Below are 27,573 nucleotides of genomic sequence, written 5' to 3' on the forward strand. Positions count from 1 at the left end.
TACAAAAAATACAAATATAATCAGAAAGAAAAAATAAATATCAAAAATTAAATTTAAAATAAAAAATATGTCCGACCTTTTAAGAACGGTCAAAATCTAGTTAATAGATTATTCCCAAATACTTGTATCTAAGAAAAATGCTGCCAACCAATTCGGTAAAAAAAGAAAAATGAGAATCCGTCACGTGTGTGTTTCCATTTCGTGATATTTTTCTTCTCTGCGACGACCACTCATCCATCACTTATCACTACACACACAAGAGGAAACGGAGTAAAAAGACAAAACTCTATCCTCATCCTAAATCGAATCAGACCACAAAAAGAACCACCTCAGATACCCAAAGATACATATACACATCATTGAGAATATAACTGTATTAATTAGTATACGGTTTAAGAACAAAATATACGGTTTAATAACCAGCAGTTTTAATTTATTCATTTTATTTAAGAGATACAGTAGTCCATTTTTGTTTAATGGTGGCTACCGTTTTTCTTTGTCACTCCTTTTTTGTTAACAAAAACAAAAGTCTATATATAACCTCTTCTCACCACTCCTTTTTGCTATAATATATCTATACTCTTTTTCAGAACACTATAACACATTATGACTTTCTAAGTGCAAGCATTCGCAGACGTAAAACTATTTAGAAAGCTCACCAGAAAGGTCCTCCCATGGCGGATTCTAGCTCTTCTCTTCCTCCTCTTTTCGAAAAGATCTCATACAAAAGATATTTTCTGAGGGCTGTGGATCTCACGATGCTCGGGCTTCTCTTTTCTCTTCTCTTGTACCGGATTCTACATATGAGCCAAAACGACAACGTTTGGGTCTTAGCTTTCTTGTGTGAATCTTTTTTCACTTTCATATGGCTGCTTGTTACTTGCATAAAATGGACCCCTGCTGAGTATAAACCATATCCAGATCGACTTGATGAAAGGTATCATAGTATATTAGTACATATATGCACACAAAAAGCATACATGCTTATTAATTTTGTGTATTAAGATCTAGGCTTCTAGGTAGCTGCTACAATGCTCTAATTAAATTTTATGAACTAACTATTGATTTCAGGGTTCATGAGCTTCCATCGGTAGATATGTTTGTTACCACGGCGGATCCCGTCAAAGAGCCGCCGATTCTTGTTGTGAACACCGTGCTTTCGCTGCTAGCTGTGAATTATCCGGCGAATAAACTAGCATGTTATGTTTCAGACGATGGATGCTCACCTCTCACTTACTTCTCTCTCAAGGAAGCTTCTAATTTCGCCAAGATTTGGGTTCCTTTCTGCAAAAAGTACAACGTTAGAGTTAGAGCTCCTTTTACATATTTCTTGAACCCTCTGGATGCGACAGAGGATTCAGAATTCAGAAGGGATTGGGAAATGACGAAGGTAATTATTTGATTGTCTATTTCGGGTTTGGGTTTGTTTCTAAGTTTACTAAATTATGTTTACTTTAAAACCACAAGACTATAAACTTAAACAAACACTTTCTTTATTGAATTTGAGTTTACAACTTTTATAAATGATTTTTTTTTTCAAAAAAAAAAAGATTTAACCATGCGCATTATAGTAAAAAAAAAAGAAGAAGAAGAAGAAAAGGTAAAATTAAGTAGTCAACAAGAGAAACACGTTTTCCATTTGAGAAATAGCTATTAACCTTCGTGTTATTAAACATTCTACAAAAAACTGATGGTTCTTTTTCTTTCCAATATGTAATGATCAAGAGGGAGTACGAGAAGCTAAGCCGGAAAGTGGCAGATGCAACCGGAAATTTGGACAATAACGATGATTTTGAAGATTTCTCAAACACAAAACCAAATGATCATTCAACTATAGTAAAGGTATTTCTATAATTTACCAAAGTAGAAACTAGAAAGAAAATGAAATCTCATTCCATCACATCATAAAAGAGTTTGTTTAAAGAATATGAATTACTATCACATATATAAAATCTGAAGGTGGTATGGGACAACAAAGGAGGTTTGGGAGATGAGAACGAGGTCCCTCATTTTGTCTACGTCTCAAGAGAGAAAAGGCCAAACTATTTCCATCATTACAAAGCTGGAGCCATGAACTTTCTGGTTAGTGAATATTCTCACACATGTCTCTTTTTTTTTTAATTTAGTACACTTTTTTTTTTTAACTGTGTTAGTCCTGGCCGTGCCACCATTACAATATTGGGTGAGGTCCGAGATCATACATGTGACCTCTATAATTTTGATTTTCCTATAACATGCTTGCAAAATAAAATTATGAGACGGTATGAGGTATTTCTACTGGTTAGAACCTTGCGGGCCAATTGTCATGCTTCCGGGTTCGACGCCAGCCGGAGACGAACTGCCTCTTCCATGTTACTATTAGCGGTACTGAACTTCAGCTCAGGTTAATGTCTTCCCAGATGAAGTGGACCGCTACATGATCGGATCTAGGGAATGACCCGCGAAGCGGGGAACCCTGGATTATCAAAAAAAAAAATTATGAGTGTGGATATATGTTTGTGATGTTTTAAGTGAATCTTATTATATAAAACTTGATTTTTCAAAGTTACTAATTAACATGATCGCGACACATGGCAAATATATATTTTAAATTGTGACATGTGTGAATCTATTTTATATTTAAAATTATATATATTAAGATAATAACAAAAAAAATGTTAAAAATTATTATAATTATTATCTAATAGTAATTTTTCTTTTTTTGTGAATCCAACTCATAATTAAAAGTATATACTAAGATAATAACGAAAACGAGTTTGTTAAAAAGTAATTATAATTATTATCTAGTAGTATTTTTCCATTTTTTAGAATCCTAAACAAAAAATAATTGCAAAATATTATTTCATATTATTTTTCGTTTTAATATTTTGACATGTAATGACTAAAAAAATATATACTAAGATAATAAAACGAATTTTGATAACAAATAGTTTTAAAATTTATTTAATAGTAAATTTTTAAAATTATTTAAAATTAATTTTTAAAAATATTTTAATTTTTAAAAATCCTAAACAAAAAATCTTTTTTTTTTGTAAAAGATTATATAGAGCTTGGTTTTTGCTATTAACATGATTGTGACATATGACAGTTATATATTTGAGATTGTTATGAATTAGACAATATAATAATTAAAAATAAACATATATATTATTAAATAGTAATTTTCCATTTTTAAAATATTAAAAATATAATTGCAAATTATTATTTGATAGTAATTTTATTTTTAATATTGTGACATTTATTAGAATATCTCATGATTAAAACTATATATAATAAGAAAAAAAAGAAAAACTATTTTTCAAAAAAAAAAGAATTCAAAATAATTTTATCGTAAAAAATATTTTTAAAGTTATTTAATAGTAATTTGTTTTGGAAATTTCTTTTTTTAATCCTCAAGAAAAAATATTTGTAAAATTTAATACTAATTTTTATTTTTCTAAAATCCTAAAGAAAAGATCATTGTAAAAGATTATTTAATAGTAAACTTCCTTTTAAAATTTTGCCATATGTTAAAATATATCATGATTAGTAAAATATATAATAAGATGATGAAACATTTAAAAAAAAGTAATTTAAAATTATTTAATTGTATCGTTCTCTAATTTCTTTCAGTTTTAAACAAAAAACATTTGTCTGAAATCTATTTAATACTAATTTTTCATTTTCTAAAATTCTAAAGAAAATATAATCGTAAAAATTTTTTTGATAGTAATTGTCCTTTTCTAAAATCTTAAACATAAGAAAATTGTAAAAGGGTGTTTAATAGTAGTTTTTCTTTCTTCAAATATTAATCAAAAAAAATTTAGAATAATTATTTCAAATTTTTCTTTTGAATAAACAATTTTCTTATTTAAATAGTTAATTTTCTTATGAACTACAACTTTCATAAACCAAAAAGAACTAGAATATATTATTCACATCTATATATGTGATTAGGCTTTTTCATATTTTGTCACTTCTCATAGTTTGACACCAAACATAATATCAAATGAGTTATTCTGCATGCTCTTTCACATCTTTACCAATATATACTGAAAAATTGAAGAACTAATGTGAAAAAAAGATTTCATTCTTTGTATGTGTTCGTGAAACTAAAAGATTAAATAAAATCCGTGTAACGCACAAATCCAAATCTAGTGTTATACTAATCCTTTGGAGTATAAAAGAAAGAAAAATATGAAAGGTCACATGATCGAGTAGTACTTAGGACTAATAAATCCTTTGGTTTTAGGTTTGGGGAAAGAACCTTGTCCCGAACACCTAGTCATAAAAAGAAAGAGATAATGAAATGCTGTACTTCCCTATTGCAATGAATCATCACTTGATTGATATAAATGGGCCCGATTATATAAAACGATGTTCCATGTGATATTGGAGGTGGCATTTTAAAATAAGTGTTGAAGTGAAAAGGTAACCATGTATTGGAGGTGGCATTTTAAAATAATTGTGGAAGTTTATATAGTTTAAATTTTTGAAGCATCAGTTTTGCAACTGTTAATGATTATTATAGGTCTTAATTAGTTCTCTTTGTTTGTTATAATCATTAAATATGTGATGATCATAACTTCATAAGATGATTTGAACAGGTCCGAGTGTCAGGACTGATGACAAACGCACCATACATGTTAAACGTGGACTGTGACATGTATGTAAACGATGCAGATGTGGTGCGACAAGCAATGTGTATATTTCTGCAAAAATCAAAGAATTCAAACCATTGTGCTTTTGTTCAATACCCTCAAGATTTCTATGATTCTAACTGCGAGGACCTCGTCGTTCTACAATCAGTGCGCTTTCTCATCCTTACATTTTAGTTGTTCGTTTATAATATGAATATATAAAAGCATGATACTTTTTTTTCTACTATTTTTTTGTTTTTTGTGAAAATTAGTATTTGGGAAGAGGATTTGCGGGAATCCAAGGAATAATGTACTCAGGGTCGGGGTGTTTCCACACCAGAAGAGTTATGTACGGTCTCTCTGTAGACGACATAGAAGAAGATGGGAATCTTTCTTCAGTTGCTGCAAGTAAGTACTATTGGTAAAACCCATAATAGATATAAATCATTAAAACACACCAATCATTTCATATTATTTAATCTATCATAAAATATTTACGCAATACTATTGTTGTTCTACCAGTCAATTATATTCATTCACTTTTTTCAAATATTCATTAATTTATCAAATGATTCACGGCTCATGTTGTTATTTCATCAAGGGGGATTTTTGGATGAAGAGAGTTTTGCGAGAAAATTTGGGAGTTCTGAAGAGATAAGGAAATCGGTGGCGAATGCATTGCAAAGAAAAGCAAATTCTCAAAATATTCTTACAAACTCAGTGGACGAGGCCAAAGAAGTGGGCCATTGTCAATACGAGTCCCAAACGAGTTGGGGCAAAACCGTAATTCTCCTAGCATTAATCATTATAGCCTATAAAATCAAACAATAAATATTAACAATGTTATAATGTTTTTTATATATGTAGATCGGTTGGTTATACGATTCAACAGCGGAAGATGTGAACACGAGTATAAATATCCATTCGAGAGGATGGACTAGTTCATATATATATCCGGATCAACCGGTATTTCTAGGTTGTATTCCACCAGGAGGGCCAGAGGCGATGGTTCAGCAACGGCGATGGGGGACGGGCATGCTCGAAATCCTTTTCAACAAACAAAGCCCCTTGATCGGTATCTTTAGCCAGAAAATGAAATTTCGACAACGGTTGTCTTATATTTACGTCTTCACTTGGGGTTTAAGGTCAATCCCTGAGTTATTTTACTGTCTCTTGCCTGCTTATTGTCTACTCCACAACTCTGCCTTGTTTCCAAAGGTGACTTTCTCTCTCTCACTTCAGTATATACTGTATATAGCTAATTTGTTGTTAATATTTTTGCACACAAATTAAAAATTATTAAAATGCTCTTTTATTCATGTTTAATATATTATTTTGTTTAATTTTATTGATTCATGAACAAAAAATAAGAAGAAAATTAGAAAATAATTTAATATGTGCATTAAAAATGTGAAAAATATTTTAATAATTTTCTTTAATAAAACAAGTTAGAATAAAAATGTAAATTAACACTTATAATACAATAAATTTTAAATGCTAAAATGGCCTTAAATAAAACAATGGAAGTACCATATTTCTTTACTAGTATACTAGTCATAAATAATTAGAAATACCTTGTTCTGTGTTGCTTTAGGGAATTTGTTCAGGCATAACAGTCACACTTGTGGGGATGCACTGCCTTTACACACTTTGGGAATTTATGAGGCTTGGATTTTCGGTACATTCATGGTATGCCTCCCAGTCATTTTGGAGGATAAAACCTACTTGTATTTGGTTATTTAGTGTCACTGATGTCATATTCAAGCTTCTTGGAGTTTCGAAAACCGTGTTCATAGTTACAAAAAAGACTTTCACCGAGACAAAATCAGGAAATGGGGACGGACCATCTTGTAGTGCGGACCCAAATGCTGGTAAATTTGAATTCGACGACTCAGTTTATTTTTTGCCTGGCACGTTCATTGTGTTGGTCAATCTAGCCGCTATAGCCGGGTTTTCAGTGGGTCTACAACGATTAAGTCATACCTACGGAGGCGGTGGTTCTACTTTTGTAGAGGCTTGTGCATGCATTTTGGTGGTTATGTTGTTTCTTCCATTTCTAAAGGGTTTATTTGAGAAGGGGAAATTTGGTATTCCATTGCCTACGCTCTATAAAGCTGCCTTTTTAGCAGTGTTATTTGTTGCATTTTCTGTAGGAAAGTAATTTATATAGCAATGTGGGTTTGTTATGCAACAAAACTAAGTTTATCATGACATTGTCCCAATGAAGAACTAGTGATATTTTATTCAATTAGTTTTCATTTACTAGTCATATAAAATAACATTTCCACCAAATTGAAGAAAAAGAGCAAGCTACTTCACGTGAGCCTGCAACATGCTTGATATGAATTTGAATCGATAGAACCACGTTAGCACTGCCGCATTTCAAGGACTTAGCACCAGTTATCATTGCTTGTAAGATTATTACTAATTATTTTCGAGTGCTAACTATGTAAACATAAAAAAGCCTCTTAGAGCATCTCCAACATATTTTGCTATTTTTACCTTTAAAAGAGAGTATAATAAAAATAGGATATGTTCTAATATATTCATCTAAAATAATAATATTTAAATAAAAAATAAAAATAGAGAAATGTTGTTTTTTCCTATATAAATAGAGAAAAAATAAAGATCTCTATTATATAGGAAAAAATAGAGATAAATTGGAACAATTTCACTTTTAAATGCTATTATAGAAGTGAAAATAACAATGAGTTAGAAATTCTCTTAGTCAATTGGTTTGAATAAGAGTTTGTTTCTACAAATTTTGGGGTTTAAACTCGAAAGAAGCGTAAAATTATATAGATTATTGAGAAAATATTATAAGAGATCTTCAGTAATACGTGTATTTACATAAAACAGTATAATTGTTGACTGTATAATCATTTATTAGACTTTGATCTGCGTGTTCGTACGAATATATTTTTGTAAAATATATTGCTATTTGTTTTTCATGTTAATATTAGGGTTTGGCAAACAAACCCAAATTTAAAAAATCGAATCAATACCGATCCAAAAAGTAGTAAGAAACTTAAATCTAATTTGAATAAATATTCAAATTATTCAACATTTTGGTATTTAGAGAACCAAAACCGAATCAAATCTGAATTGAAGTATTTCGGATTCCCGAATGTAATCGAAATACATTTATATACTTATATATATTAATTATTTTTAGATTTAATGTATATAAAAACATCCATAATATATATGGTACTTTTAAGTTGGTTTAAATACTTGAAATAGTTAAAGTATACTCAAAATAGTTAAGTTGTTTAAAATAGTTAAAGTATACTCAAAACACCAAAAATACTTATAAAATTATTGGTTTTCTATCCAACTATTTAAACCAAACCAACTTATATGTTAGTTATAGGTTTCTGACATATGTTATTCAAATTTATATTTAATATATCAATTTTTATAGATTTTGAAAAATTAAAAGTATAAATGAATTTTAAAATCTTGAAAATAATTTAAATTTGTTATCCGAACCCGAACCAAACTCGAAAAGATCCGAATCAAAATCGAAAAAAAATTTAGAAATATCCGAATAAGACTGAAATCTTTGACTCTGGAAAACTGAAACTCAAACATACCCGAATCGAACCGAACGGGTATCAGAACGTCTACCCCTACTATTATATATCATATATGTGTCATCATATGTAATTAATTTTATTTTATATGTACCATCATACAAATAATCATATAATTAAGGCCTATAATTAATAGTATTTTATAGAGGTGTGCGTTCGAGTATCCATTCGGTATTTGGTTCGGGTTTATTCGGGGTTTTGGGGTCAAATATTTAAGCACTATTTATGTATTTCTAAATTTTGGTTCGGGTTCAGTTCGGATCTTTGCGGGCTCAGTTCGGATCAGATTACCCATTTAAATTGTTTTTAAAATTTTATAAATCATTATATATTTTAAATTTCTCAAAATCTATAAAAAATAATATTTTATATATAAATTTGAATAACATATGTCAAAATACCTATATTAACCTATAAATTGGTTTGGTTTGAATATTTGGATAGAGAATCAATAAATATTTTAAGTATTTTTGGTGTTTGAGTATATTTTAGCTATTTTAGACACATATTTTTGACTATTTGTATATATTTTCAAGTATTTTGGACAACTTAAAAGTATCTTATATATTTTGGATGTTTTAATGTAAATTAAATCTAAAAATAGTTAATATATTTAGATGTACATATCTATTTTGGATACATTCGAATACCCGAAATATTTCGGTTCATATCGGATTCGGTTTCGGTTCTCTAAATACCAAAATTTTGAATCCGTTCGGATTTTTTATCAATTTCGGTTATTGTTCGTTACTACTTTTTTGGATCGAATTCGGTTCAGTTATTCGTATTCAGGTTTCTTGCCCAGCTCTATATTATACGTACCATCATATAAATATTCAGATATATTATATTTTTTAAATTTAGTTTAAAATATAAAAATCATAATTTAATTTGATATATGAAATTGGAATTTATATTGTATTTTTCTGATATATATTGAAAATATTTTTTTAATAATGATTATTGGAAAATATTTTAATAAAAATAAAAATTTGAATATATGTATATTTTGAGTTAATTTTTGATATAAATCAATTTTAAATTATTATTTTGATTTGAAGTATGTAATTGATAATTTCTTATAATATAATGGATTACCAATTTTTTTTAATAACTTAAATTTATTACTTTCTTTTTCTTAGTATATTGCTATATATGTTTCTAAACAACATTATATTTATTTTTTATATTATTATTTATGTTTCTAAATAAATTTACTTTTAAAATTGGTATTTATGTTTCTAAACAAACCTATTTTTAAAATTACTATCTATGTTTCAAATCAAACTCAATTTATATTTCAGTTTTAATAATACAGATAGACGTAAGATTTTTCTGATACCATAATGTTACGTTAAGAAAAAACTATATTAACGTACATGGTATTAATGTATTATGTTACCTTAAAAAAAACTATGTAAACATACATGGCGCTCTGGGTTCGACATGCGGTGGCTATCGGGGCTAGCGTTAAATCGCAAGAATACGTGGGTTGCCGTCGGTTTCGTGGGATTAGTCTGGGCAAAGCATGGGACCCATGGTTATCAAAAAAAAAAATAACATACATGATACATTATCATTTTACGTAACGTTAACATCTCCAACCATCTACGCTTTCTTAGAAGTCAAACACCCCACGTGCTTATATTCGAATCAGTGGCACTTTCGCCTCGGACATGAAGACATATACATTGGCTAAATATTGTAATACTAATATAGATTCATGTTCCTTAATTTCATATTTACGAAATAATATTCATAGGCAAAAACAAATCATATCACATAGTATGTTAATATACGCCATTTATTGCTTAATTACCGTGGTGCACGCAAATTGTATTTGTATCATGTTGATGAATATTATACTTTGACAAGATACTAAATACAGTAAAAAATCTATAAATTAATAATGTTTATACTTTGATGTTTTATTAATTTATCGAGTTATTAAATTTACAAAACATTTTTCTCAGATTTTACCATAAATATATTTTAAACTTTAGGAAATCAATTTTCTATTATTTATTATATTATCTAGCGTATATAAAATATATTTCATATAATTTAATTGTTGTTTGAATATAATTTCACTAAAAATTATCAAAAGATATTGAAATATTAAAAAAATAGAGATAAATTATATTGTGAATATAAAATAAGTAATATTTTTTCTGTTTGTACTTATAAACTACATATGCATAAATTATTAATTTATTATTTCACTGGGATTATATATTTACATATGATTTTCTTAAAAAAAATATTTATCTAATCGATTTATGTATTATTCTGAATCCGTCTCTGAGAAATTTATTAATTTATTGTGTTTATTAATTTATCAAATATTATTTATATAGTTTTCACTATATTAGTAGCATTCTTAGTAATAGTATATATAGACGTGACGCATTTTAACCATTCGGAAAAATACAAAAGAAAAACTTAACAAAGCTTCTCCCATGGCGGATTCAAGCTCTTCACTTCCTCCTCTTTGCGAAAGGATCTCACACAAAAGCTATTTCCTAAGAGCTGTGGATCTCACGATTCTCGGCCTTCTCTTTTCTCTTCTCTTGTACCGGATTCAACGTATGAACGAAAACGACAACGCTTGGGTCGTGGCTTTACTCTGTGAATCTTGCTTCTTATTCATATGGCTACTTATTACGTGCATTAAATGGAGTCCTGCTGAATATAAACCTCATCTTGATAGACTTGACGAAAGGTACCGTTTTGATATAAACAGTTATATTTACAATCATCTGATCTATTAAAATAGAATCCTAATTTTTATCTACTTAAAAAGTGTTCATTTAAATTTTAGACATATTCCATCTTACTAGAATTATTAGCCATATTTAAATCATGTTTTATTAAAAGTAAATATATTTCATTATTGTTTTTAACTGATATTAAGATAATTGTTTAAACAACTAATCAAACTGATTTCCACTATTCACGTATATCTCAACATATATTTTTTATTTTGACCATATTTCTAATCAATTTCATATTTTTATTTGTGCTTACTTAATATAAAACAATTTTAATTGTTGTATAGAAAATCTCTATTTTATTAATTAGATAGGTTCTACACATATATTATTCTCGGTATATTATCATCTAAATACCATATATAATAAGATGTAATATGTTGAACCATATAGAATAACCTTTCATATTTTAATGCATATATCTATTCTATTAAAACAATCCAACTATTTTAATAGAATAGATTAAAACTTCTTATTATTCATTTAAGAAAATATTATTAAAAAAAACATAAATATGACCAAAACACCAATCTAAAAATTATCATCTAATCTATTAAAATAGAATCCTAATTTTTATCTACTTAAAAAGTGTTCATTTAAATTTTAGACATATTCCATCTTACTAGAATTATTAGCCATATTTAAATCATGTTTTATTAAAAGTAAATATATTTCATTATTGTTTTTAACTGATATTAAGATAATTGTTTAAACAACTAATCAAACTGATTTCCACTATTCACGTATATCTCAACATATATTTTTTATTTTGACCATATTTCTAATCAATTTCATATTTTTATTTGTGCTTACTTAATATAAAACAATTTAATTGTTGTATAGAAAATCTCTATTTTATTAATTAGATAGGTTCTACACATATATTATTCTCGGTATTTTATCATCTAAATACCATATATAATAAGATGTAATATGTTGAACCATATAGAATAACCTTTCATATTTTAATGCATATATCTATTCTATTAAAACAATCCAACTATTTTAATAGAATAGATTAAAACTTCTTATTATTTATTTAAGAAAATATTATTAAAAAACATAAATATGACCAAAACACCAATTAGGGCTGGGCAAAAAATCCGAACCCGAAAAACCGAACCGAACCCGATCCGAAAAAGTAGCACCGAACCCGAACCGAAATTGATTAAATATCCGAACGGGTTCAAAATTTCGGTATTTAAAGAACCGAACCGAACCCGATCCGAACCGAAATATTTTGGGTACCCGAATGTATCTGAAATAAATTTATATACTTAAATATATACATTATTTTTATATATAATGTATATTAAAAATATATAAGATACCTTTAAGTTTTCCAGAATACTCAGAAAATATATGCAAATAGTCAAAAGTAAATGTTTAAAATAGCTAAAGTAAACTGAAAACACCAAAATAGTTAAATATCTATTGATTTTTTATTCAAATATTCAAAGAAAACCAATTTATATGTTAAATTAAGGTATTTTTGACATATATGTTATGAAAATTTATATGTAATATATTATATTTCTTATAGATTTTGAAAATTTAAAGTATATAATGAATTTTGAAATTTTGAAAACATTTTAAATGGGTTATCCGAACCCGAACCGAACCCGCAAAGATCCGAACCGAACCCGAACCAAAATTTAGAAATATCCGAATGGGGCTGAGATCTCTGACCCCGAAAACCCGAAACCCGAATGGACTGAACCGAAACCCGAATGTGTCACCAATCTAAAAATTATTATTTTTTAAACGTAAAACAAAGAATATACTCGCCCTAAAAAAAGGCGGGTCATTATCTAGTATACATTAAAACTAAGGTTCTTTTTAATTTTATGTATTGTTCTAGCTAGCTGGTACACTACGCTCTTTCGGTTGTGAAGTTAATATTCCAAAAAAAAAAATGAATTTGCATCGTAATTATCATTTCAGAGTTCATGACTTTCCATCGGTAGATATGTTTGTTACCACGGCGGATCCCGTCAAAGAGCCGCCGATTCTTGTTGTGAACACCGTGCTTTCTCTACTAGCTGTAAATTATCCGGCGAATAAACTAGCATGTTATGTTTCAGACGATGGATGCTCACCTCTCACTTACTTCTCTCTCAAGGAAGCTTCTAAGTTCGCCAAGATTTGGGTTCCTTTCTGCAAGAAATACAACGTTAGAGTTAGAGCTCCTTTTAGATATTTTTTGAACCCTCTGGACGCAACAGAGGATTCGGAATTCAGTAGAGAATGGGAAATGACAAAGGTAACTAAAGAGCCATGCTATGTTTTTTATATCTACTTTAACTTCTCATGTTTCACCTTTCTTGAAATTATATCTTTGTTGTTGTAACAATATAAAGAGGAAGTACGAGGAGTTAGTTCAGAAAGTGGAAGACGCCACCAGAAATTCTTGTTGGTTGGATGCTGGCGATGATTTTGAAGCTTTCTCAAACACAAAACCAAGTGACCATTCAACTATAGTGAAGGTATTTCTACAATTTATTAAGTTTACAAAAGATCTAATTATATCTAATAATATTTACTTACATAGCAAAAGGTTAAAGTCAACTTGGACTAGACTTGATGATGTATATTTTGTAAACTGTTTTCTTTCGGGGTTGGACCAATGAATCTAGGAGGTTCCTTCTCATATAATTTATAGTTGACAAACATTACCTGTACTTGAAATTGTGGTTTGGTATTTAAAGGTGATATGGGAGAACGAGGAAGGTGTGGGAGACGAGAAAGAGGTCCCTCATTTTGTCTATATTTCAAGAGAGAAAAAACCTAATTGCGTTCATCATTACAAAGCTGGAGCCATGAACTTTTTGGTTGGTTAATTTTCTCACACATCTCTATTTTATTTAAAATTTTATCAGAGTACATAAGCTGTGTTAATTAGTCCGGTGAGGACTTACAATTAATATTGGTTGGAGTAAGATAGACTATCATAAAGCATGGGTGCGCGAAAAAATACTCTCATAAGGCATACCTCAAATTTGGCTGCAATGGTGTACTTTTAACATAACAGGGGTACTAAGTTAGTCAGGCTAGTTTTAAAGTAATAAGCATACATCAAGTTATTCATTCTTAGTTTTAAAGTAAGTGAATAAGTTCTGTTAGTCCGGCTAATGAAATTACTATGCAGTTCGTTAAAATATCATTCAGAAGAAATTAAATATATCTGTTGATCTATATGTCTTTTAATCAATTTTTTTATATATTCATGAACCCATCTCCCTAACAGACCAGAAAACCCCTTAAAAGATGGTTAAGCTGAAATAATCCTCCAAGCTAGTTTCAACCAAGATGTCATATTGACTTAATACCCAGACCCCTTTGTTTTTTGCCTGTACTGAATGGAAATCAAGATGTGTAATCAGTTAGTCCTTAGTCCTGCAAGATAAATAGTGGACTTTTGGATACCCTATCTTGAGGCCAGATCTCCATGTTCAACAACTATCAATTATTGTAGATCTTTGTTTTGTTATAATTAATGAATGTGATGAGTGTATAATTCATGCTAATGAATGTGATGAGTGTATAATTATACTAATGGAGTAGTTGTTTTCATACTAATGAATGTGATGAGTGTATAATTAATGCTTTGACCAGGTAAGAGTATCAGGGTTGATGACAAATGCACCATACATGTTGAACGTAGACTGTGACATGTATGTAAATGAAGCAGATGTGGTGCGACAAGCAATGTGTATATTTTTGCAAAGAACAATGAATCCAAACCAATGTGCTTTTGTTCAATTCCCTCAAGATTTCTATGATTCTAACGCTGATGAATTCGTCATCTTACAATCTGTACGATTTCTTTCTTACCTTTTATTTTATACTTTTCATCAATTCAATATTATTTTTCCAATAAATAATTTGTTATTTTGTTTATTGATATTTTAGTATTTGGGACGAGGAATCGCGGGAATCCAAGGACCAATATTTACAGGCTCTGGATGTTTTCACACTAGAAAAGTTATGTACGGTCTTTCTATCGATGATTTAGATGACGGTGGAAGTATTTCTTCAGTTGCTACAAGTAAGAACTTTTCATAAGTCTACCTATATACATCCAGCTATTTTGATATTCAATTATAAACCAAACTCTTTATGCCTCTCTTGATATGTGTGATTAAGGGAGGATGTTAGCTGAGGGGAGTCTAGCGAAAGAATTTGGGAGTACTAAAGAGATAGTGAAATCGGTGGCCGAGGCGTTACAAAGAAAACCAAATCCCCAACAAACCATTACAAACTCCATAAAAATAGCCAAAGAAGTGGGGAATTGTCACTATGAATACCAAACCAGCTGGGGCAAAACCGTAATTCCCTTAATTTAATAACCATATAATAAAATCAAAATAAAATATTTTACAGTATGCTTTTGTTTTATTCTATGTAAATCGTTTAGATCGGTTGGTTATACGATTCGATGGCTGACGATGTAAACACAAGTATTGGAATCCATTCGAGAGGATGGACAAGCTCCTACGTTTCACCAGATCCACCAGCATTTCTAGGCTGTATGCCGCCAATGGGACCGGTGGCCATGGTCCAGTGGCGGCGATGGGGGACGGGCATGCTCGAAGTCTTTTTCAACAGACAAAGTCCGTTGATGGGATTATTTCACCAAAAAATAAGATTCAGACAACGATTGGCTTACATTTCCATTTCTATGTGGGGTCTAAGGTCAATCCCTGAGCTCTTTTATTGTCTCTTGCCTGCCTATTGCCTACTACACAACTCTGCCTTGTTTCCCAAGGTGACTCTCGTTTATTATCTCTACTCATGTATAACTTAAAAAGCTAATGTTTTGTGTTGCTTACTTGCTTTAGGGACTTTGTTTAGGTGTCATCGTCACACTCGTGGGGATGCATTGTCTCTACACTCTATGGGAATTTATGAGGGTTGGTTTTTCCGTACAATCATGGTATGTCTCCCAATCAATTTGGAGAATAAAAGCCACTTCTTGTTGGTTATTTAGCATCCTTGATATCACGCTAAAGCTTCTTGGAATTTCGAAAGTCGTGCTCATAGTGACCCAAAAGACTACGCCTGAGTCTAGGTCAGGGTCAGGAGACGAACCACCTCAACGTATAGATGATGACTTAAACCCATCTTCGGGTAAATTAGAAATCGATGGCTCACTTTATTTCTTGCCAGGCACATTTATTGTGTTAGTAAATCTAGCGGCAATAGCCGGTTATGGGGTAGGTCTACAGCAATGGAGTTGCAAGCATGGAACAGGTGGTTCGGGTTTGGCCGAGGCTTGTATGTGTGTTTTGGTGGTTATGTTATTCCTTCCATTCTTAACCGGTCTGTTTAAGAAGGGAAAATATGGTATCCCGTTGTATACTTTATGCAAAGCTGTATTTTTAACAGCTTTATTTGTTGTTTTCTCTGTGGGAAAGTAGTATAGTGATATAAATTTGCTATGTAAATGTATTTATCCTGACACTGTCTCAAATTCATAGTATTATTTATGCAATCAGTGTGATTTTATCATCATATCTATACTATTAAAGCAGGATCCTATTGGCTTTTTTACTAAAACTACCCCTTTCTTTGATAACATTGCATATTTCATTAAGGGCAATCAAGTAATATTAATAACACATCTATGGGCTTGATTGACAGAGCATTAGCATTAGCATTATGCTCCTTATTATCCAATCAACATTGATCACAAAAGCATTTAGAAAAGCATTTACAAGATGCTAATGCTCTCCAAATGCTATTTGCTCAATGCTCTCATATGAAGCTTTTGAAAGAGCATTTGCATTTTGAATTTATATATATTCAAAAATAATTATATGTAATTAAATTATGTGTGTTTAATAATATAAAAATATGCTTATAATCAAAAATAAATTTATATTTAAAAAAATAAAATTTGTGATTAATTATTTTATTTTTTTTAAATAACAATATTTCACATTTAAAATACAATAAAATTAATATAATTACACATAACATTCATTATTTTTAATAAATACATAAAATAATATATATTTATATATTATAAAATAAACACATTTATATTATTTATAAATAAATAAATTATATGTCATAGATTATTTTTATGATAATATTATATATGGATCATTTATTTCTCAACCAATAAATAAATAATGATAATTTTTATATAAATTACTTTTTAAAATTTATTTATTTTATTTAATATTATCAAAATTATTTTTTCCAAAAATAAATTTTATTTTTAAATAGTTTTTTTTTATTTTTAAATAATACTATTTCACATTTAAAAATTAATTTAATTTATAAAATTAAATAAGATTCATTATTTTTAATAACAAATATATTATTAATATATATTATAATTTAATATATATTATTTTAAAATAAATATATTATATACTAACTTTTATGATAATTTTAAATTGTATAATGTTACTGCTCTACCAATCACTTTATTAAAAATTTTAGTGAGAGCATACAGCTTCTACAGCATACTGCTTTTACAGCATTCTGCTACTGCTTCTTCATCTGTTGTACCAATCGAGGCCTATATTGGGTCACTTTTTTTAAATTCAGCCCATTGCTCACATCATCTCTTTTGGGCCATTTGGGCCGATTAACAAATCAGATTCAATTTTTATTTTTTTTCGGATTGGGTTCGAGTCGGATCTTTCCGGGTCCGGGTGGGTTCGGTTCTCATGCATAAGAACCTGAAAAATAACCAAATAACCAAAATATCTAAAACGGGTTCGGTTATTTATACTCAGAGTAACCAAAGTATCCGATTCGATTCAAATTTTTGTATCCAAATTACTCAAAAATAACCAAAAGTAACCAAAAGTAACCAAAAATATCCATTCTATACAGTTTTTTGGGTAAACTTTTATCCAAACTATCATATTTTATCCAAAAATACTCAAAAGTACTAAAAATGACTACTATAGTTAACTTATGATATTAATTTAAAATATTAAAATAATTATAAGTATAATTATAACATATATTTTTAGATATATATTCATATTTCGGGTATCTTCGGGTACTCATTTGGTTCTCGGTTCGGATCGGGTTCGGATCGGTTCTTCGGATATAGCAATTTAGAATTCATTCGGATATTTACCCCGGGTCTGATCGGGTTCGGAACCCTGATTTTTGGGTCAGTTTTGGGTTGGTTCTTCGGGTCCGGATATTGTGATCAGGCCTATACTCATTTAAAATGAAACACGATAAAGAAAGATAAAAAGCTTAAGTCTTTTATAAAAAACAAATATATGAAAATATGACATTTATTAAATATTTGTCAATTTAAAAAAAGATAAAGGAAAATAAACCCGCGCTTTAAAAGCGCGGGTCAAAATCTAGTATGTACGTTTATTTTTCGTGCAAATTGTGTTTCCAAAAACTTATGTGAAATAATTTAAATCCGGTTCTTAAAACATTACGCTAATGTGGATCGTAATGTGAACGATCCAGAAATATATATTATATATATATATATATTATTTTTTTTTGAAGAAAAATTATATATATATTAAAGAATATCATATGAAATAGTTATTAGAAATTATGGCAATTTTTTAAAAAAGTAAAAGAAAACTAAACTATGATGCAAAAAAAAAAAAAAATCCTTAAATAAGTTGTCCAAAAATCCCGAAAAACCTTCAACCGGCACTTGTGTACGTAAAACCAAAGAGAACCAAACCGCATCAACCTCGTGTGATGTGATTTTGATTGAACCTTCGACACCCTTGAGAGGCTTTGACTATGATGACACCCTAGAGAGGCTTTCACTATGATGACTTCTTTTTAAAAGGCCGAATTAATATTAACCAATGTTCGACAGATATTTCAATCACAACGTAATCACTTTGACAAAATAAATAAGGAGCTAGACCAAAACGTGATCACTTTGTCGTAGTTGCTGACTTGATGTTACGCCCTCACTTTGTCAAAGATGAAGAATAAGAGGATTCTATTTCTCCACACTATATTACACATACCAAGAGCGATTCCGTTCCATTAACTGATGAATTTTCATAGTTCTGGATCGTGCTCTTGTTCGGTTTAACGATACTTCTGTTAGCTAAACCATAATGTGTGTACGTGATCACTTTAACAACAGCTTTGAAATCTGACAATCCACAAACAAACAACAATCATCAGAAACTTGTCTATCGATATACTAACTTGACTTCTTTAACTTTGAAAACATTTAATGTGAGAATTTTCAAACTGATGTCATTCTGAATCCAAATGTCACGTTAGTAATTGAGTGGCTCTTAGACATTCTTCTTTACAGGTTACCTAAGTCGACTTTTATTCCAATACAAAACCACATATCTCTATTTATACCAGTTTGTTTTCTTTCACTTTTCTTTAAACAGAAAGAAAAATCAGTCTTCTTTTAAAGATCTTATGACCACCATGTTAGAATCGCTTATGCGTTTGCATTTTCTCTTGTTACCCTTTCTATGTTGTGTCTCCCCTTCAAACTCCGCCACTATAAAATTCATTACAAGTGATCCTCTTGCTGGTCTTGTCGGGTGTCATCCCCACCAGATTAAAGTATTTAAGCAGTTCAAGAATGAGTTTGATGCCCGCCGTTGCAACCACCCCTACAACGGAATCTGGTGCGATAACTCAACAGGTGCGGTCACGAAGCTACGACTCAGGGCATGTCTCGCTGGAACGTTGAAGTCCAACAGTAGCCTCTTCCAGTTCCATCATCTTCGGTTTCTCGATCTTTCTCACAACAACTTTGCCTCCTCTTCACTCCCTTCCGAGTTTGGAAATCTCACCAAATTAGAGGTTTTATCTCTTTCCTTCAATGGTCTCCTCGGCCAAGTTCCTTCCTCATTTAGTAACCTAAGCATGCTTTCTAAACTAGACCTTTCCCAAAACGATCTCACTGGTAGTTTCCCACTTGTGAGTAATCTAACCAAGCTCACTGTCCTAGACCTTTCTCATAACCACTTCTATGGAACTTTGTATCCCAACAATAGCCTCTTTGAGTTGCACCACCTCCTCTACCTTAATCTAGCTTTCAACAACTTCAATTCCTCTATCCCTTATGAATTTAGCAATCTCAACCAATTAAAAGCCCTTGCTCTTTCCTCCAATGGCTTTACCGGTCAAGTCCCTCCCATATTTGGTAACCTAACCCGGTTAACTCTGTTGTACCTCGACCGAAACAACCTCATTGGTAGCATCCCACTTTTACAAAACCTAACCATGCTCTCCGTTCTAAATCTTTATGAGAATCACTTCTCTGGAACCATTCCTTCTTATCTCCTCTCTATGCCATCCTTAACATATCTCGATCTGCGTGGAAACGACCTCACCGGTTCTATCGAAGTTGATAACTCATCTAGTCTCCAATACATGTACCTTGGGCACAACCATTTTGAAATAAAAATCATAGAGCCTATCTCAAAGCTCATCAACCTCACACACCTAGACCTTTCTTTCCTAAACACAAGCTATCCAGTTGACTTAAACCTCTTCTCCCCTCTCAAATCTTTGGTGCACCTTGATCTTTCCGGTAACAGTATATCTCCAGCCAGCTTAAGTTCAGATTCATCCATCCCATTGAGTTTAGCAATGGTGTTCTTTAAGCATTGTGGAATCAAGGAGTTCCCAAACATGTTAAAAAAACTTTCAAGCATGCAGTTTATAGACCTATCCAACAATAGAATAAATGGGAAACTTCCAGAGTGGTTATGGAGCCTTCCTCAACTGGGCACACTAAACATTGTAAACAACTCTTTCAACTGTTTCGAAGGCTCATCAGCACAAGCTTTAGTAAATTCATCAGTGCGGATATTACTTTTGGAGTCAAACAAGTTCGAAGGAGCGCTTCCAAATCTACCACTCACCATCACCGTCTTCTCCGCCGGTACTAATAACTTCACTGGGGAGATACCTCTCTCAATCTGCAACAGGAGTTCACTCACCGTCCTTGACCTAAACTACAACAACTTCACCGGTCCGATTCCTCAGTGCGTGAGCAACTTCACTTTTGTGAATCTCCGGAAGAACAACTTGGAAGGAAGTCTCCCAGACATGTTCTGCGTCAGCACCTCCCTTCGGACGCTTGACGTCGGCCACAATCTACTAACCGGAAAGCTCCCGAGGTCGCTTCGAAACTGCTCCTCTCTAAAGTTTCTAAGCGTTGACAACAACAACATCAAAGACACGTTTCCTTTCTGGCTCAAGGCGTTACCGAACTTGCAAGTTCTCACCCTCCGTTCAAACAAGTTCCACGGTTCGATATCCCCTCCTAATCAAGGTCCTCTAGGGTTTCCGGAGCTACGGATACTCGAAATATCGGATAACAGGTTTACCGGAAGCTTACCGGCAAGATATTTCGAGAACTGGAAAGCATCATCATCATTATCGCCCGCCGCGGGGAAACAAGATGTGAGTATATACATGGTGTACGAGAAGAATCCATACGGGTTGATTGCGTATACCTTCACGGATCATATAGATATGCATTACAAAGGTTTGCGTATGGAGCAAGCGAACGTCCTCACTTCGTATAGCGCTATTGATTTTTCAAGAAACCTACTCGAAGGAATGATTCCTGAATCCATCGGTCTTTTAAAGTCGTTGATCGCACTCAACCTATCGAGCAACGTCTTCACGGGCCATATTCCTGAATCTTTGGCTGATCTCACGGCTCTCGAGTCGCTAGATATGTCCAGGAACAGACTCTCTGGAACTATTCCTAAAGGACTCGGGAGCGTGTCGTTTTTATCTTACGTAAATGTGTCTCACAATCAGCTCAGAGGTGAGATACCGCAAGGAACACAGATTACTGGACAGGCTAAGTCATCTTTCGAAGGGAACGCAGGGCTTTGTGGTCTTCCTCTTGAAGAAAGTTGCTTCGGTACTAGTGATGAACATTCAACAGAAAACTATAAGGAAAAAGACGAAGACCAAGAAGAAGAAGAAGAAGTGTTAAACTTGAAAGCAGTGGCGATAGGGTGTGGACCAGGAGTGTTGGTTGGATGGGCAATAGCACACAAGTCGTCTCATTTGTTCTTCCGTTGATCGACTATAATTATTATATTAGGAAGATTTTGTCACGTATTATAGATACATCTGTTTTTTTTTTTTTTTGCCAAAATATAGATACATCTGTTAAAAGATATAACAAGTCATTAATCATAAACTCAAGCTATATTATTTCTTACACACCACCTCTTAGAGGATTCTCCTCTCTTTGATAGTGAAATTTTATCGTTACTTCCTGGTGATTAGCGTTTAATCATTTTAGCTTACGTGTCTTCCTTCGTAGCTCTATAAAGTCTTTAGTTTTCTTATTGGTTTTGTTGAATACAGACTAGAAATTTCTCCGAAATGCTATCTTCAACATCAGTCATCAGGGGCATCTTTCCTGGAAGAAGTATTTCAATGATAAATCCGTTTGAAAGAAAAATATCATTGAAAACGAAGTTTTGTTTATGATTATTTTTCTTGTAAATTTTTTTGCAAAGCATAATCTTACATTTGGTAGATTTTGATCTGCGCTTAGAAAGCGTGGTATTATTTTTGTTGACATATTTATTATCTTATTTATTTGCTCACTAATATGTTTGTACGCATTTGGTTTTCGGTTTGGTTCTAATTTGTATTTTTTTGTTTTCAGATTCATTCCAGTTTGATTTCCATTTCTCGATTCAAGAAATATAAGAATCGTTCGGTTATTTATGAATTTGGATTTGATTTTGGTTTGGTTAACTTAGTTTTCGGTTTGGTTCGAATAACAACGTTAAGAACCCGTTAAAATTTTGAGTTCAATTCGACTATGGTCCGGTTCTTGTTTTTAGATAATTTAGAGTAATTGGGGTAAAAATGATCGAATATTTGGAAAAATAACGGATAATTCAGATAAATATAGATATTTAAGCTAAAGAGTAATCGAGTGATTCTATTCTAGCAGAAAATTAAAATAATTTTAAATATTTTGGATAAAAAATAGTATGAAAATTCATCTTTTGGGTAGAAATATAAGAATTGTTCGGTTATTTATGAATTTGTATTTGATTTTGGTTTGGTTAATTTGGTTTCCGGTTTGGTTTGGAAAACCATTAAAATTTCGAGTTCAATTCGACTATGGCCCGGTTCTTCTTTTTTTGGATAACTTAGAGTAATTAGGGTAAAATGATGTTTTTTGAAATTTCAGAAAAAAATAATGGATAAGTCGGATAAATTTAGATACTTTGGATAAAAAATATTCGGATGATTCTATTTTAGCATAAAATTAAAAATACTTTCAAATATTTTGGATAGAAATAGTAGGGAAATCCGTTTTTGTGTAGTTCAGTTTATAGATAGTATTTTAGAATATTTTATCATTTTAAAATTAAATATAATAAATATTTTAAAAATATATAGACTGTATTTTGAATATTTGGATATCCATTTGATTTTTAGTTTAGTTTTGACTTGGTTGTAGTTTTTCTGTCCCAAGATATAGGACTTGTTTAGATATTATAAATATTAATCCGGTGTTGATTTTATTTTTTTTTTATTTGGAAAATACTATTACTAAGAACATAATAATAAACTAAATTTATTTTAAATGTTTGGTAAATATTATATCATATAATAAATACTTTGGCTAAAAAAATATTCAGGTGATTCTATTCTAGCAGAAACTAAAAATAATTTCAAAATTTTTGAATAAAAATAGTAGGGAAATCCTTTTTTCTGTGTAGTTCAGTTTATAGATAGTAGTTTTAGAGTATTTTATCATTTTAAAATTAAATTTTATCATTTTAAAAATATATAAATTTTATTTTGTTTATTTGGATATCCATTTGGTTTTTATTTTGGTCTTAATTTGGTTTTAGTTTTTATGTCCCCAAGATATATGAATTGTTTAGATATTTATAAATATTAATCCGGTGTTGATTTTATTTTTTTAATTTGGAAAATACTATTACTAAGAACATAATAATAAATTAAATTTATTTTAAATGTTTGGTAAATATTATATCAAATAAGTATACTATTATAGTAATATTATTATACTTATAGAAATCTGTACTCAATTATTCATTTAATTAGGATTACATATTGAGAATAATTAATATATTTTGAGGTGGACAGTAAGTACAAAAGAAATTAACATATTATAACTTACCATATATTTTCGATTGTAAATAAGGTGGGGTCTGCAATTTATTTTTATATATCAACTATTTATTTGGTTGTTATAACTAATTTCTATAACTTATTAATTAAAATTAAATGATAATGGTACTCTTGTAAATAATTTAAAATTAAGAGGATGTCTGAAAAATGTCTGCTGTTTTAATTGTATTGATTGATTAAAAGAAAATAACAATGGGAATTTTTTAGGATTAATTGAAATTTTAGTTGAATTTGATTGAGTTATCCAATAACATGTGTGGAAAGAATTACTAAAGAGGATATCTTTTACTTTTGGTCAAAAATAAAGAGGATATCTATTTTCATCATCTTGGTCATAGTATTCAAAATTCCAAAATGAATTGATAGTTTTGATTGATTCTACAATTAAATCTGAAATTTTAAGTAAAATAAAACAATCGAATATTTTTCTGTAAATTAGGAATTTGCCCATATGTTTATATTAATCGTCACCTGTATTCTGTAAGCTTCGAATACGAATATGATCAACAACAGAGTACAACTAATGGGCTCAATGAGAAATGGCTAGGCCCAATATTAATTTACCAAACCCAAGCTTATCACTTCATTAAAATTTCAGGGAACTGAGGTCTGCAACAAGAACTACAACTTCAACGGTCCTCCAATTCCTCAATGTGTGAGTAACTTCCAAACATGTTCTATATTAGTGCCTCGCTTCTTCGGACGCTTGACGTTGGCTACAACCGACTAACCGTAAATCTTCCAAGGTCGCTTCAACGCTGCTCCTCTTTAATCTCTCCAAATGTTGACAACAACAACAACAACAACATCACTACACCAACAGCTACTCTCAACCATTTGATCAACGTTCACTTGCGGCGGCACGACGATGACGGTTTGGTGGAAGCACGCAGGCTATTTAATCAGAACCGGACATCGACGACATCGCTAGACATCTCAACATGGAACGCGATGATCTCAGCCTACGTTCAGCGCGGCTTGATGACGGGAGCTCGCCAGGTGTTCGATCAAATGCCTGTGAGAGACTTGGCGTCGTGGAACACCATGCTCATTGGTCTGAAGAAAGCCAGAGATGATCCAGAGAGTGTTATCAGGCTTTTCATAGATATGCGGAGATCATCGTTGAATCCAGACGAGCTTACTCTCCCCGCAGTGATCGATGCTGCAGTATCAGTATCAGTATCAGGATCTGCGTTTTTCTTTAGGGTTCTTGTTCTGCAGATTCACGCGCTTGCTATTCGGTTAGGGCTTAGCTCAAGCTCTGCTTTGTTGAGAGGCTACACGAGTTTAAGGGATGTGAGAGGTTTAGAGAGAGTCTTTGAGGAGATCTCGGTCAAGGATGTGGTGTCTTGGAATGTGTTGATTACGGGTTACATGAAGTTAGGTTTCGTGGAGGATGGTGAGAGAGCGTTTTGTGAAATGCGGGAGAGGAACATGGTGACTTGGCACACGATGTTGATTGGGTACATAAACAACGAGGAGATGGGTAAAGCTAGGGACTTTTTTAGTAAGATGAGTCAAAGGAATGTTTTTTCTTGGACTGTGATGATCAACGGCTACGTGAAGTGTATGGAGTTTAAAGTAGCCTTTTTGCTTTTCCGTGAAATGGTTGAGTTTTGGAGTAACAGGCCGAGTCACTACACGTTTTCCAGTGTTTTGAAAGCGTGTGCTGCTTCGTCGTCGCTTCTTATGGGGAGACAAGTGCACTCGATGATCGCAAAACGTGGGATGGATTGTGATGTAGTCTTGTCGACTTCTCTCGTAGATATGTATGCCAAGTCAGGTGATATCACCGCTGCTTTAGGCGTGTTTAGAGCAATGCCAGTGAAGAATCCAGCTTCATGGAACTCAATGATTGGAGGGTTCGCGAGACATGGACTAGGGGTGGAAGCTTTGGAAGAATTCGAGAGGATGGTCCAGTGCGGGTACAAGCCTGATCAGGTGACTTTCATTAACTTGTTGTCGGCTTGTGCTCACGCGGGGCTAGTGGAAGAAGGGGAGAAGCAGTTCATGTTGATGGGTAGGTTTGGGATAAGTGCAGAGAAGGAGCATTACGCATGTATGGTGGATCTGCTAGCAAGGGCTGGACAATTGGATAAAGCAGAGAGGTTGATAAAGGGTATGCCTTTTGAGCCTGATTTTGTTATTTGGGGGGCTTTGCTCGGGGCTTGCGGATTGCATTCATGTTTGGAGCTAGGTGAAGTCGCTGCTAAAGGAATCTCGAGGTTGAGAAGAGAGCATCCCGCAGCTTATGATGTTCTGTGTAGAGTTCATGGCGAGAAAGGAGATTGGACTAGTGTTATTGAGTTGAGGAGATTGATGAGGAAGACTAAAGCCAAGAAACAAGACGCTAGTAGCTGGATTGAATAGAGCTGATGTGAGTGAAACAGAGCTTTTTGGTCTTCCTACTCCTTTGAAGGTAATGCAGGACTTTGTGGTCTTCCTCTTGAAGAAAGTTGCTTCGACACAACAGAAAACCATAAGCAAGAAGAAGAAGAAGAAGTGTTGAACTTGAAAGCAGTGGCGATAGGGTGTGGACCAGGAGTGTTACTTGGATGGGCAACAGCACACAAGTCGTATCATTGGTTCGTCCGTTGATCGACTATTATATTAGGAGGACTGTGTCATGTATTGATACATCTGTTAACAGATATTACAAGTCAGTAATCATTAACTCGAGCTATGTTATTTCTTACAGAACACCTGTTTATTATCTGGATTTAGTTTACGTTTGAAATTTTCTGTTTTCTATTTTCTGTTTTGATTCTCGCAGATGGTGAAATTCTTCGTTGCTTCCTAGTGATTAGCGTTTATCATTTTAGCTTAGGTTTTTGATGGTTCTTTTTCTTTATCATTGATTCTAGGAGTCCACGATGCCCTGCAGAGGAAGAAGCTCATATTCTGCATATGTGAAACCACAGTAGATGGTCCAATGATTGAGGAATATGCTTGTAAGTTCTGGCGAGATGATGATGATTAGCTTGAGAAAAAAGTGTAGTTACTAGTTAGTTAACTGGTCGATAGTTCAGTTAATTGCCGTTTCATGACAGTTTATTCTATAATTTATGAGTTCGTCTTACGTTTTGATTGAGAACTGGTTCATGGTTGACATTCTTTTATGGTTTTCATTGGAGATCAGGAGTTCATCTTGCAAATGGTAATGAATATTGTAACTGCCCTGGCCTTCTGGGGGTGTTCCATTTCCGTCGGTTTCTTAATTGCTCATCACTACTTTTTGCTTCTGCTCCAGCGCACCATTGTGATGAAGCTTCTGTACTATGATGATGTTACAGTATGTATTGTATAGGCTTATAGCCATCTAAATTCTATGAATCCTGGTGATAAACAATGCAGCTTGAATAGAGCTTCTTAACTCTGACTTCCAGACAAACATTGTGATAATAAGCATTTGAACTCATTTCCTGGTTTACTGATAGT

General features: G+C 31.8%; 4 protein-coding genes across 4 annotated transcripts; all 4 read left to right on the top strand.

Annotated features, from left to right (window-relative positions):
• The first annotated feature begins 573 nt into the window (after nucleotides 1-573).
• LOC108848427 (cellulose synthase-like protein B3) lies at nucleotides 574-6,870 on the top strand. Its single transcript, XM_018621789.2, has 9 exons — nucleotides 574-937; nucleotides 1,072-1,390; nucleotides 1,726-1,842; nucleotides 1,960-2,082; nucleotides 4,587-4,787; nucleotides 4,892-5,027; nucleotides 5,221-5,402; nucleotides 5,487-5,837; nucleotides 6,214-6,870. Exons 1-9 carry the CDS (start codon nucleotides 675-677, stop codon nucleotides 6,778-6,780), a joined length of 2,259 nt encoding a protein of 752 aa, XP_018477291.1. The 5' UTR covers nucleotides 574-674; the 3' UTR covers nucleotides 6,781-6,870.
• Nucleotides 6,871-10,656: 3,786 nt separating this feature from the next.
• On the top strand, nucleotides 10,657-16,441 carry LOC130510590 (cellulose synthase-like protein B3). The gene is made up of 9 exons (XM_057007047.1): nucleotides 10,657-10,937; nucleotides 12,931-13,249; nucleotides 13,347-13,472; nucleotides 13,695-13,817; nucleotides 14,602-14,802; nucleotides 14,899-15,034; nucleotides 15,133-15,314; nucleotides 15,404-15,754; nucleotides 15,828-16,441. The coding sequence occupies exons 1-9, from the start codon at nucleotides 10,675-10,677 to the stop codon at nucleotides 16,404-16,406; spliced, it is 2,280 nt and encodes a 759-aa protein (XP_056863027.1). The 5' UTR covers nucleotides 10,657-10,674; the 3' UTR covers nucleotides 16,407-16,441.
• Nucleotides 16,442-19,336: 2,895 nt separating this feature from the next.
• LOC108835542 (receptor like protein 23-like) lies at nucleotides 19,337-22,101 on the top strand. The gene has a single exon (XM_018608781.2). The coding sequence runs from the start codon at nucleotides 19,387-19,389 to the stop codon at nucleotides 22,024-22,026; it is 2,640 nt and encodes an 879-aa protein (XP_018464283.1). The 5' UTR covers nucleotides 19,337-19,386; the 3' UTR covers nucleotides 22,027-22,101.
• Nucleotides 22,102-24,758: 2,657 nt separating this feature from the next.
• Nucleotides 24,759-27,553, top strand: LOC108849792 (pentatricopeptide repeat-containing protein At5g15300). The gene is made up of 3 exons (XM_018623395.2): nucleotides 24,759-26,794; nucleotides 27,000-27,086; nucleotides 27,275-27,553. The coding sequence occupies exon 1, from the start codon at nucleotides 24,808-24,810 to the stop codon at nucleotides 26,503-26,505; it is 1,698 nt and encodes a 565-aa protein (XP_018478897.1). The 5' UTR covers nucleotides 24,759-24,807; the 3' UTR covers nucleotides 26,506-26,794; nucleotides 27,000-27,086; nucleotides 27,275-27,553.
• Nucleotides 27,554-27,573: the final 20 nt, after the last annotated feature.

Source organism: Raphanus sativus, chromosome 4 (assembly GCF_000801105.2).
Source record: "Raphanus sativus cultivar WK10039 chromosome 4, ASM80110v3, whole genome shotgun sequence".
Taxonomy (NCBI): Eukaryota; Viridiplantae; Streptophyta; class Magnoliopsida; order Brassicales; family Brassicaceae; genus Raphanus; species Raphanus sativus.

Coding starts and splice junctions, on each gene's coding strand:
- LOC130510590 (XM_057007047.1), top strand. CDS start 10,675: ATGGCGGATTCAAGCTCTTCACTTCCTCCTCTTTGCGAAAGGATCTCA. Junction 13,473..13,694: donor ACCATTCAACTATAGTGAAG/GTATTTCTACAA, acceptor TGGTATTTAAAG/GTGATATGGGAGAACGAGGA. Junction 13,818..14,601: donor CTGGAGCCATGAACTTTTTG/GTTGGTTAATTT, acceptor TGCTTTGACCAG/GTAAGAGTATCAGGGTTGAT.
- LOC108835542 (XM_018608781.2), top strand. CDS start 19,387: ATGACCACCATGTTAGAATCGCTTATGCGTTTGCATTTTCTCTTGTTA.
- LOC108849792 (XM_018623395.2), top strand. CDS start 24,808: ATGTTCTATATTAGTGCCTCGCTTCTTCGGACGCTTGACGTTGGCTAC.
- LOC108848427 (XM_018621789.2), top strand. CDS start 675: ATGGCGGATTCTAGCTCTTCTCTTCCTCCTCTTTTCGAAAAGATCTCA. Junction 938..1,071: donor CCAGATCGACTTGATGAAAG/GTATCATAGTAT, acceptor TATTGATTTCAG/GGTTCATGAGCTTCCATCGG. Junction 4,788..4,891: donor ACCTCGTCGTTCTACAATCA/GTGCGCTTTCTC, acceptor TGTGAAAATTAG/TATTTGGGAAGAGGATTTGC.